The 13,298-nt window shown below is 30.7% G+C and overlaps 1 protein-coding gene across 2 annotated transcripts; it reads right to left on the bottom strand.

Moving 5' to 3' along the window:
* Positions 1-120: 120 nt before the first annotated feature.
* Positions 121-3,828, bottom strand: LOC142552009 (putative galactinol--sucrose galactosyltransferase 6). 2 transcript variants are annotated; one of them, XM_075661570.1, is made up of 5 exons: positions 3,675-3,828; positions 2,112-3,462; positions 1,556-1,765; positions 1,271-1,405; positions 121-1,053 (listed from the first exon to the last, which is right to left on the bottom strand). In XM_075661570.1, the coding sequence occupies exons 2-5, from the start codon at positions 3,437-3,439 to the stop codon at positions 387-389; spliced, it is 2,340 nt and encodes a 779-aa protein (XP_075517685.1). In that variant the 5' UTR covers positions 3,440-3,462; positions 3,675-3,828; the 3' UTR covers positions 121-386. The 2 variants fall into 2 exon arrangements, with proteins under 2 accessions (XP_075517685.1, XP_075517686.1); XM_075661571.1 differs by having other exon boundaries at positions 3,587-3,788.
* Positions 3,829-13,298: the final 9,470 nt, after the last annotated feature.

The raw sequence follows: 13,298 nt of genomic DNA, 5'->3' as shown, positions 1-13,298 counted from the left end.
CAATACATAACATTGTAGTTATCCTCACGTTTTTCCGAATTTCAGGCCCCACCCGCCTTGGGCAGCCGTTGCTGTTTTTGGCAGCTATCTTCGTTTACCTGTCAAATATATTCTTGCAACTAAAATGTGAAATGTACGTTTATTTGTTAATTAAGACAGCAACACTTTTTATTACATTGCAGATACAGTGGTAGCCAACTCATAATTCTACGATACAAGATTTTATTTTTATTCTTTTTATGTAAACGTACATCTAATCCTGAGGAACCAACTATAAACCGCTAGATTAATTCTGCGAAAGAGACCATTCCTTCGATTTTGATGTTCGGAGCCTCATGAAATGATCACACACCATCATACTCATCAGCGACCCTTCGCCGCTAAATTCACAGTTCAATCACAACGTGATGAACCTTCTGATCATCTGGAGGCATGTCGGCCAGGTTCAACGTCACCAAGCCAGAGGCTGCATCATATTTGAAATCGACCACAGATGATCCGGCACCGCATCTTCTAGGCTTAACCGACGAGTAGACACCAAAACGCCCACGACCCTTTACCTCCATGGCAACAACTGCCACGACCTCAGAGCTCAAGTTCTCGATTTTCCCTCCAACCCCACTCTCGAGTTCAGCCAGCTGTGCAACGGTTCTGGCCTCGTATTTCACCCCTTCGATTGCTCCACCCCCATTGAACATGTCGATGAGCCCCAATGGTGCGAAGTTGAATCCAGGTGCTAGTACTTTAATAGGTGTAACCGTGAAAAGTTCATGCTCCAAGACCTTGAGTGAGATCGGCATGGCAATATTATACGGAAGGCAGGTGACTGTACCGGCTCGATGCGAATACAAAGCTACATCCCCTTTCCAGTTGGAGTCGAGGGCAACTTGGGATATGAGATGGACATCACGGCCCCGTATATAACCTGTGATTGCTTCAGGTTTAGTTTGGTGGTATGTGTTCTTTCTTTCAACACTGTTCCACGCTGCACCTTGGCAATTGTATACTCCAAGTACACCTGTATATTTGTTTATGTTCCATATCTTCAAGAGGCTGGAAAAGAAAATGTCGTCACCAATTTTGTTGCTATAATAGGGAAAAAACTGTTGGAAAGGTTAAGTATTAACATATAACAAATTCGGCATGTTTCTGATAAAATCAACTACAAGATTGAGCACCGGTTCAACATCATGATGCAACATAGCATCCTATTATGGCTACAGAATCAACTTCACTACATCAATTCTTAGCGATTGAAGAAGTTTCTCACCTAACTCCATCACGAGATGGATCGGAAAACAAGCAATCCTTCGTGGGCCGACCCGGTAGACAAGCTCGAAGAATCGAGCCATCTGGTAAGACAAGCTTCTTAAGAAGATCAAAGTTGTGTTTCCCAGGTGCATCACTGTTAGAGAAGGACATTTTCTCAGTACTTTATGCAAATTCAAGAATACGACACCTTCAAAAGTTGGAAATATTTTTCAGTTGACCCATCCCTCCTACTGGATTTTCCCCTAGTTAACATGAAGACAGAATAGAGGATAAGGGCAGTCACCTCACGTAGACAGGTCCACCGCTGATCGCCCTAGCTGATCCATGGTACTCGGCTGCCGGGTGGAAAGAATGGAACATATCCCAATCAGGTAACATGATGTCTCCAATGAAAACAGTGTTATATGCAACGGCCGCAATGTGGATCGTGTGTGATATCGGATCACGCGGGTAGAAATCATCTGATGCTCTCACAACAGCAGTTTGTTTTGAGCTATTTTGCCAATCGCCGTCACAATATTTTAAAAGTTAAGCACAAGTTATACAGTTAATTAATGTTCAACCACAAAAGCATTTCCAGTAAGTAGTCTCCTAATTAAGACACACGTATATAGTTCGATAAAAGCTTGTAAAGACTGAAGAGAGTACAACAAGCTGCTGGTTTTCATCACCCTGTATGATCTTTTTCTTAGATAATTTAAATTTTCGCATATTTTTTGAGCTGTAACAGGAAACTTCTTGACACAGAATCATAGTGTATCTCACTAGAACACCATAAATACATGAAAAAAGCCAATAAATAGAGAAGATTATCAAGAATCTTTAAATCGGAGGCATACCAGTAAAAAGATTCAAGATTGTGGCTCATGCAAGCGATGATCTCATTCCCCGGGAAATTCCTCGCTACCGAAGCATCAAGAGCCTGATGATACAGCCTTGTCAACTCAACTCTACCTCCATTTCCAGCACCAATAGTCTCCAATATACACTGTGCGTCCACTTTCACCCCATCTACCCCAGCCGATGCCAAATAGCTATGCAACTCATTGTAAAACTTGTAAACATTCTTCGGATTGACCAAACCCAACCCCTGCAACGCGATGGCATCGGTTTTCCACCCTGGTTCGTTCTCCATCACCCCCTTGCATAACTTTGGATAAATCATAGCCGATTCATACTCCTCCATCTCCTTCACTCCTGGCCTCACACCGCCCCAATATCCTGTGATCGCGTGCCATACATATACATATTTCAATCCATGCTTTTGTTTCGCTATGTTTACAATATTCTTGATCCCGATGGTAGGATCCTCCTTGTTTTGGAACTTATTGTTTTCTTTGATTCCGGTTAGCCTCAAAAGCTTTGGTTGCTTCACTTGTGATGCTTCTTCCTCGATTTCTTTTGGTTTATCCGCATCACTTCCCACTGACTGCCAACCGTCGTCGATTATCACGAATTTTGGAGGTGTCCCACCAGCCTCAAGACTATGAAGACCGGCCTCCACACCTTCTTGAGTAACCTCTTGGTAAAAAGCATCCCAAGTACACCACCCGAAGTAATCCACAATTTGAGGCAATTTCTTCTCTTGTCTTAACTTAAACGTTCCGAGATGGAGTTTCACAGCCGTGATCGCCTCGTTTATGGCTCGAAATGGATCGGTACCAGCACTAATATACACCGAATGGGTGAAATTCGACGCCAAGATCTCATTATCCCCACTCTCTAAGCATAATTCAAGCCTATCCCCCTCACTGCCCTGCAGACAAGCTTTAAATGGCCCTTCAATCAAAGGCAAAAATACTGTATAAACAATCTTATTTTCTTCATCCCCGTCAACATCCGACTCCAAATGGGATCCATCCTTAGTTTCCACCAGCAAAAACTGTGTCTCCAGCGGAATATCACGCCCTTTATCTCCCATTCTCTGTGCCATCCACCATAACTTGAACCTGAAGCACGCCAAAAACCGCACGTCGCGCAACGTCCCGAGCGACACCACATGACGGCTGCTGTCCTGGTCGAAAACCGCCCCCATGAACAGCCCCTCCACCGGCCCCGCCGCGGCGCCGGAGGTGGAGATCACATTTTCCGGCACGTTGTCTAGTATGGTCCTGTGTTTCACAACGAGCTTCCGATCCACGACACGAATTCCGGGCTTGATCGTCATTGCTAACTCTTTACTGAACAACCCTGCGACAAGAAAAAACCCCACGTTAAAATCAGCAGAATATAGCAAGCTTTAGAGCTCCATGTAGCAGTACTAGAAGAAATTAAGAAAACTACACTGCCCAACAAACATCAGACACTTGCTGACCTTCAAATACAAGTACAGAAGATGAATGAGTACACAATCTAGACAAGATATCTATCTAAAATACTGGAGAATTCATTAGGTGACGTACCTAATTTTCAGCAAGAATGTGATTAGGTGAAGAAAAAGCTGTTCAGGAAGAGAACGATTTCTCTTCCGTCAAAGAGGGAGAATAATAAGAAACGAGAAATGCACGCAAATAAGAAACGAGAAATGCGAGTATTTATAGAGGATTTGAAACATGCAGCAAGGGACTCTCTATATTTATTTATTTATATATATAATAAAATGTGTGATTATCCACATAATATGAGTCATACCTGAAGAAAGTTTTGAAACCTCTTGGTGATATATGGGCAATACCAAGATTAAATTGTCGAATTTTAGTTTTAGTTTCTAAATTTTTTTAAAAAATTTTATTTTTTCTAGCATTGAAGTTAATCTATATGTCGTCTGTATGTTTAAAACTGAAATTTGACGACAAAATTATAAAAATTTGGAAAAGACGCACTGATCACCTAATTAAATTCAACTATTGAGGATGAACACACGACCTAATTAGTAGTTAATTAGGATAAGTTTGATTGAGCATTCGTATATTTTCAATATTCATTTAAAGAATTTTTTTGGGGGGCTTTACAAATTTATGCAACAAAATTAAATATAAACTTTGAAATTTAATTTAAATACCTAATATATTATGATAAGGTAGGATCATATAACCTTTATATAAAGAAGAGGTGCGAGTTCCTAACAACCCAAATAATATGCTATCGTGCCGTGATTGTATTTAATTTGATCAAATCTTGATTTTCAAAAGTATATAAAAACTATTAATTTATTAAAAAAATAAAATAAATAAAGATTATGGTGATTTATAAAATTTGAATTCACAATTGGTTCAATAGATGAATCCCCCTTTTAACTTTGGATCCATGAATTTTTATGTTGCAATATAATATTATTGAGCCCCTTATAAATTAATTACAAAGTTGATGAAAATATTTCAATTTTCTTTACCGAATTATCTTTTTTAATTATTCATATCAATTATTTTCAAAAAAATATCTATAAAATGATCTCGAGCATATAATTATAAGAATTAATTACATATACAACCCTTGATATTCACCATAATTAGGAAAAAAAATCAACTAACTTCAAAAATTACATATATATCCATCTAAAATTTATGAAATGCTTGCATTTACAAACATTAATCTTAAACCTTGCATATATCTCCCTTGAAATATGTGAATATTCTCACAATTATTCCTCAAATACGAGTATTCAAAAAATAGTTCAATTTATTTTTATTTTAAATATATTTAAATGGAAAATAAAAAAACTTAAAATAAAAGAAAATAGCAAAATAAAAAATCAGAAGTTCAAAATACATAGAGTATATTATAATATTTTGATTTTTTAACTTTCAAAACCAAAATAAAAAATTTCATATTAGGTTATTTTATTTTTTATTTTTTTTTAACTTTTCCCTAAATTAGTTTTATAAACATTAGTTTTATAAACATTCAATATCATGAACAAGGTGTGATAATTATAAGGTAATAAAAAAATAAAAACTAAGATGACGTTTATGTTATTTTTAAATTAACAAGTGTAAACGTAAGATTGATACAAAGATATATATAATTTTTAGAATTAGTTGAGTTTTTTGTAATTTTTATAAACTTCAATGGAAATACGTGTAATGAACCATATTTATAATACAAGTTACCTTATTAAAGTCATTTGATTATAATAATAACTTAGTCGTAAGAAGACGAACACTGATATTGATGTAATTAAATTTTTATTTTTTCAAATTATTCGAGAAGAGGCGAATATTATATTTATTAAAACACGTGTTATGTGAGTTAAAATTTAAACGTAAACGAAAACGAAAACGAATATATCACGGAATCCGAGAATTTTATTTATTTTCAATATGTAGAATATTAATATTCAAATAAATACCAGTACAACGTAATTCAAGTAAAAAAATTGTGTGAGACGGTCTCACGGGTCGTATATTGTGAAACGTGTCTCTTATTTGGGTCATTCAAGAAAAAATATTATTTTTATGCTAAGAGTATTACTTTTTATTGTGAATATCGGTAGGATTGACCCGTCTCACAGATAAAGATTCGTGAGACCGTCTCACAAAATACATACTCCAACAAAATATGTGTTGTACTCCTTGAGCCCAAATTTCTTTTATTGGATGAAAAGCTATACAAAATATTAATATATGATATTTGAGTACTAATTAATTCATATTTGTACCAATATATGATTTTTTTAGTAGCCATGCATAATAAATACCGGTATTAATGACATGTTTGTCTCTTTAGATGAAACTCAATACAAAATATTGAAAATGTGGTACTAATATGAGATATTTAAGTACCAACTGTATAAAATCTGATTTTAATATAAGATTGTTTAGCATTCAAACATGTTGATATTAATAAAATTGTTTCAAATTTACACTCAAAATATTATCTTTTATATCATATATAAATGAATTGGCACTCAATATTATATATCAATATCATATTTTCAATGTTTATATATATATTCATCCGAAAAGATAAAAACCTCCTTATTACCAATATCGTTATACATTTTTTGGTACTAAAAAAATCATATATTAGTATCATATTTGAAATAATTAATATATATATTCTATATTAGTTTCATTTTTTTATGTTCTGTACTAATTTTATTCTAACAAAATATATGTGGACCCATGAGGTTCAAACATGTTTTTTTGACACCATAATTAAAAGCAAATTTTTGTTGGATTTTGAAGATTTTTGAGCAATTTACGATATTAGGTTGAAAGTTTATTTGGAGCCGACAAGAGAAATTACAGTTCGATTTGATTAATCATTACGACACATGATTTGTCTCAACGGAGTTTCTCCTCTTGTTTCCTTTCTTGTTTTTTTAATCACAATTTTAGATTCAAGAAACATAATTAAGGAAAATTGATCATTCACATAACCGACGTAAATGAAATGTCAGCACTAAAGTAATGATATTTGTTTGATTCGTGATATATATTTTTGGCTCATCAATTGTTTAACTTTAGGTTTTAGTTTATTATCTTGTTAGAGTTTGGTTTTTGTACATCTACTTTAATTTTCGACTATTTTGGTCTAATTGCTGATATATAATATCATATATGTATCAATTTTTGAAACCACGTTAGATTTTTTTTGGTATTATATCAACACTTCGACAATAAGACTAAAAGCAAAATAAAAATAAATAAAGTTGTTGCACCGAGCCAAACTTTAAAAATCCTGTGGACAAAAGCTCAAAATGTAGCAATTTTATACATAAAAACAATTATTTTCTCTTAACGGGTCTTTTGATGAAAATTCTGATCAATGAAATAAATGGATGAAAAGAAATGTAGAAAGATATGTTAGGATGATGCTTATCTTCACACCAACTTTTAATGGTAGATCATTGTCGTATAACGTGAGAATTCTCTGATGAAGCAGGTCCCTTGACGATGGACATCACCATATTATTTTCAGATATATATATATATATATATAATATATATATTATATATATATATATATATTATGACAAAAATGTATGTGAGACGGTCTTACGGGTCGTATTTTGTGAGACATATCTCTTATTTGGGTCATCTATGAAAAATTATTACTTTTTATGCTAAGAATATTACTTTTTATTGTAAATATCGGTAGGATTGATCCGTCTCACAGATAAATATTCGTGAAACCGTCTTACAAATCTGAATATGTGTATATGTCTAGATTTATTCGAGATTGAATTAGCTCTCATCACACACAGAATCAACATCGGTCTGTGATCTCTTCGTGAGATTTTTCAGAACTCATAGATAGAAACGATAATGGGACTGAAACGGGTTTGTCATCTCTATCACGCCCCCAATTATATTCCCGTGTCTATCCTTGCTTCAAGCTAATAAAAAAATCCTCATTGCCGACCTGCATATATTAAATCATCGTCTCCATCCCCGTCTCAATCTTCCGTTTCAAATATCTATTAAGTTGGCCAATGAGTATATTATTATTAACAATATTATTAAATAATTATTTTTATTATAATTATCGTCCTAGGTTCGGATATGAAAATATCATCCCCATTTCCCTCCTGATTTGTTGCAGGAATTTGAAAAAGTCCCTGAACCCGAACCTGTAACCCAATTTTTTTTTAAAAAAATGTTATGATCAATTCACGGTCTATTTTCATCAATATACATTTTTTTTATTTTATTCTTTTTCCATCAAATGTAAGTCAACAATGTTCGAAGTCACATTAAGCAATATTCGGTGATACATAATTAGTTTTCGATGTCACAACAATATTTCAACGATAAATAGAAAACGACAACAAAATAATAAATTATTAAACTAAAAATGTAAATTGGTCGACAATATGACAAAAAAATATATGACAAAAAAATATAAACATTACACCGTTGGAAAGCTTTTAATATTCTATATAAAACAATAAATCTTTGAAAAAGTCCAACATTTTCGAAAATTTAGAAATTATCAGTGATTGTTGTCGAATAACAAATCAAAATCAAGATGTCCTTAAAAGTAAATAATAATAATAAAAAAAAAAGTAATTGGCCCGCTGCTTTATTTGCCTAGTCATTATCCTGATTGAGAAATGTACAAGAAAATTATTGTTAACGACATGAATTATAACAAAAATTAGTAAGTGTAAACATTTACATAATTAATTAAAATTATCGATTTAATGAACATATATATCATTTTGAGATCATGTTCAAATAAAGATAATAATCTTGGCGTTAAATTGAATTATTTACCATTACATTCGATTATTGATTGAGTGAGATTATTACTAATAAAAAATAGAAAAATTATTACATATATTATTTGTCTATAAAAATTTTAAAGAATAAATTAATATTTTTCAAAAAACTAAAAAAACATTTATTAGATGAAAATTTTGAATAAATTTTATAATTATTTTTTGAACATTTTAAAAAATATTTATATTAACTGTTCTAATTAAATAATAATAATAATAATAATAGTATTGATGTATAGACGTTTAATATGCCAAAAATTCATGATGACATTGTACACTAAAAAGTAAAAAAAATAATATTATATAAAAAGTTTATTATTTACATGATATTTAAAAAGTGTGAAGAACTAAATATATAAAAGTAACACAAAATCAAAATCGTAATCGAAATTTAACGAAATGATATGATCAATGTAAATATTCAAGATATGAACCGAGTCACGTAAAAATAATATTCTATAACAAAATTATTATTCATTCAATATATGAACTGAGTCGACTCGTCTCATTAAAATAGATTTATGAACTGTCTTACAGTAGATTTACTAAAACCAATTTAGGTAAATTTATTTTTTTTGTTTCTTTGAGTAATTTTTCGTAAATATATTGACATATAGTTTAATTACACTATTGATTTCTAATTTTTTTAAAGTACCGTAATACATTATTATAAAATAATTTTATTAGTATTTTTTTCAAAAACATGTTGTAGCGATTTCTAAGATCGTTTTTTTTTCGAATAATTATTATTTTTATTAATAATATTTATTTAAATTAATGAATTATAAAAAAGTTGTAAATACTTGTATAGTTCGTAATTATTTTGTGTCTCATTGTAGATTCATATTTTTCGAATAAATTTATTTTAGTGAAATAATAAATATTTATACTCTTATCTTTTAATATAAATTATTACCTTAATTATATATATAAATATATTAGAATATGTCTCTTAAGAGACGGTCTCACGGATCTTTATCTATGAGACTGGTCAATCTTACCGATATTCATAATAAAAAGCAATACTCTTAGCATGAAAAATAATATTTTTTCATGGATGACACAAATAAGATATCTGTCTCACAAAATACGACTCGTGAGACCGTCTCACACAAGTTTTTGTCAATATATTATAATTTTGTTTCAAAATAAATATATTTAAATAAAAATATGAGAAATAACGAGGAATATTGTTATTTTAAAATAAATTAATTAATGATATTGAAAATTGAAATATTATGTTATATATAACACACATTCACGTTCATTTACTTTTTAAATTTGAATTTTTTGGCGGGGAACTACAATATATTACCACTCTATATATATGCAATCCGTGTAAAATTGATTTTCTAGTGATTTGAGCTAGAGATATATGTAAAATCATCACATAAAAAATAATAATAATAGCAAAAACTTATATGAGATGTTTTTATGGATCAATTTTGTAAGACATATTCGACTCAATGGATTAATGAAAAAATATTATTTAATTAAAGCAATGGAGTGGAAGCTGCCTTGTTGGCAGTTGCTGTACATGACAGCTTGGACACTGCAATTGCTGCAAAATATATTGTGACAGTCTGTTATTGATGATGACGTTTTGTCTTAATTTTGTGAAACTCCATTGTATACTTTATTTTTGAAATTAATTAATTTATAAAAAAACCCATGAGACTTTTCATGAGTTGAAGTCATTGAATCAAGTCGATCAACTTGATTCACAATGTTGACATATCCATTACCAAAACATCCCAAACATATCACGCGCATGCATTAGGGAAAAAATTAAAATAAACAGAAAATTGATATATTATTATTTTAAATATTTTTACAAACAATTACTAGGTTTTTTCCTTTGAAATAATATCAGCTTTTTTAGACAACAAAAGGGTTAATTTAAGGAAAAAAAAAATTAGAAAACAACTTCACAACTGAGAGCAAAGAGAACAAGTTTTTTAAAAGTAAAAAATATTTTACCAAAAGAGATCTTTTGCTTAATATAATATGATATAAAATAATATTATTTTTGTTTTGATTTGCTGAAACGTCGTAAAGTTAAATTGACATTACAAATATTTATACGTCTTCGACCAATAATTAAGACTTGCGCTTTATTTAACTATTTTTTCAATGGAAATCGAATCTCTAATAACTGCAAAATACAAACACAAACATTTTCGCCTTCATGAAAACACAATTGTGTTCGTTTCTGTTAATTGTCCCACATCGGTTGGCTTAATAACTTGGGAGTTGTATATATGGGCTTGGACAATCCTCCCCCCTTGAGCTAGCTTTTTGGGATGAGTTAGGTCCAAGTGTCAATCTTAACATGGTATCAGAGCCCAGGTTCCACCGTTATGTGTTGGACTGCCTATAATTAGGCCACCCGTTCTGCCCATAATTGAGTCATTTGTAAACTCCACGCTCCAGATGTTCATTCCTGGGCGTGAGAGGGGTGTGTTAATTGTCCCACATCGGTTGGCTTAATAACTTGGGAGTTGTATATATGGGCTTGGACAATCCTCCCCCCTTGAGCTAGCTTTTGGGGTTGAGTTAAGTTCAAGTCTCATTCTTAACAGTTTCTGCCAAAAAACTTGAACACAAGAAATTTAACACGATGGATATCGATGGATTATTCCCTACCTTCGTCATGCCATAATTAAACAAGCACAAAAATACAAACAATTCTAACCCTTTAAAGCGATATTTATAGACTTTTAAAATAAAATTTTAATAATTCTAGACATTAGTTCGTGATAGATATGAGATGATAAATTGAAAGATAATGATAACATGATTATTTTTAAACTCCTATTATGATAAAACATTAGCCGAACACGTGATAATGTCCTTATATTTATTGATTTAAATTTATAGACTACACGATATTCTGTAAAGTGCGAAAATAAGAGAATATGATTATTTTGGTGTAATATTGAAAGTGTAAAATATGTGTTTTTAGTAGGGATGTAATCGAGTCGAGCCGAGCCGAACTCTTGAATGTTTGAGCTTCGTTCGTTTATAATCGAGCCGAGCTCGAGCTTTATTTAACGAATATATGCATGGCTCACGAGCTTATTCAAGCCTTTATCGAGCCTAAACAAGATTAATAAATATGAATTATACATTTAAATTTTCATTAAATTAATTAAAAAGTAAATTATATATTTAAAGAAAAATATATTATTCTTATTAAAATTTGTAAATTTATTATAATAAATAAAGTTAATAGATTTTTCTATATATTTCATAAATAATATGCAAAATCAATAAATCAAATATCAAAACTATTATTTTTCCATCTAAAAGATTACTCATGAACTTATCAACGAACATGTTCACGAGCTAACGAGCCGAATACTGTAAAGCTTGAGTTTGGTTTGTTTATCTTAACGAGCCTAATTAAACGAGCTCAAACGAGCTTTTATCGAATTGAGCTTCGAATAGCTCACAAACGGTTTGGTTCGTTTACATCCCTAGTTTTTAGAAATATTGGGCATACTTTTTGAAATACTTCTGATCTGTGTAAACGATGCATATGTACAAATGATGCATTTTGAAATATATTTTTTTATGTTTATTTAAAATATCGACAATTTTTATGTACAATATTGGGAAAAAAACATGACAACAAAAAAATATGTAGAAAAAATTAATTAATGGTCGTCATGCTAGCCCGAAAAAGGTGTGGACTTGATGTTCGATTGCTGATTAGGAACTTGACTGAAATCGGACGAATCTAGTGGGAAATGAGAGGATATTCGTTTCTCGAGAAATAAAAATTTATAATTTATTTTATTTTATTTTATTTTCTCAAAAAATGTATAATTTATTTTTTCTTCAAACTTCCCATGAAACATTTTTATCTAGAGTAACCAACTTCAATATCTTAAAATATTCAAAATAAATAATCGTATCTCAGAAATGATCTTTGACTATTGAGTACGTCTCTTATGAGACGGTCTCACGAATCTTTATCTGTGAGACGGGTCAATCCTACCGATATTTACAATAAAAAAGTAAAACTCTTAGCATAAAAAGTTATATTTTTTCATAGGATAACCCAAATAAGATATCTGTCTCACAAAATACGATTCGTGAGACTGTCTCACACAAGTTTTTACCTTACTATTATTCATTATAACCAGCTAACTAAGTAAATTATATATTATCGAAATTCATCCCTAATTGAAATAATTATTAACTTCTATTAATTATTTTAAAACTTTAATAAAAAACGTAATCCAATATAAAAACACTTGTGTAGCTCTCTTTTTTTAAAAAAAAAAAAGAAAAAAGAAAAAGTAAAACACGTGTACGGTTAGTTGAAATCGTGTTGGGGTATTTATTTATTTATTTTTTACCTTTGAAACTTTTGTCTTGGTCATTCACATGAGCTTCACAGTGTAGTACTTTTTGTTTGCATTTGGGGTACAATTGCATGTGTTTTTCTTTGACTTTTTTTCTTTAGTACGGCAGATTTTATTGTGAATTTCCTGCTCACTTTCCAAATATAGATTATTAATAATTTCACACACGTCTATACTATATAACATAGTCGAGCCTTTTTCAAAATTATTCTTATACTATACGTAAATTTGATTTTATGCTAATTTTGATAATTTCTAATAATCATAAATAGGATTTATATATTATCTTAGATTAAAAGATCATATTTAAATCAAATATTTGAGAAAAATCTTTCTTATATGTAAAAAACTAATTCTTTGAAAAATAAAAATATAATATTTATATGCAATATATAATGCTAAATATATTATATTATACATACATAGGTATTTGCGGTGATGTTAATGTATGTGTAGATTTATATAATTTCTAATGATATGAATGATAT

Source organism: Primulina tabacum, chromosome 7, assembly GCF_025594145.1.
Source record: "Primulina tabacum isolate GXHZ01 chromosome 7, ASM2559414v2, whole genome shotgun sequence".
Taxonomy (NCBI): Eukaryota; Viridiplantae; Streptophyta; class Magnoliopsida; order Lamiales; family Gesneriaceae; genus Primulina; species Primulina tabacum.
The sequence above is the reverse complement of the archived record's forward strand: the minus strand, read 5'-3'. Positions and strand labels throughout refer to the sequence as shown.

Coding starts and splice junctions, on each gene's coding strand:
- LOC142552009 (XM_075661570.1), bottom strand. CDS start 3,439: ATGACGATCAAGCCCGGAATTCGTGTCGTGGATCGGAAGCTCGTTGTG. Junction 1,406..1,555: donor GGTGGACCTGTCTACGTGAG/GTGACTGCCCTT, acceptor CTTCTCTAACAG/TGATGCACCTGGGAAACACA. Junction 1,054..1,270: donor CCATCTCGTGATGGAGTTAG/GTGAGAAACTTC, acceptor TTTCTTTTCCAG/CCTCTTGAAGATATGGAACA.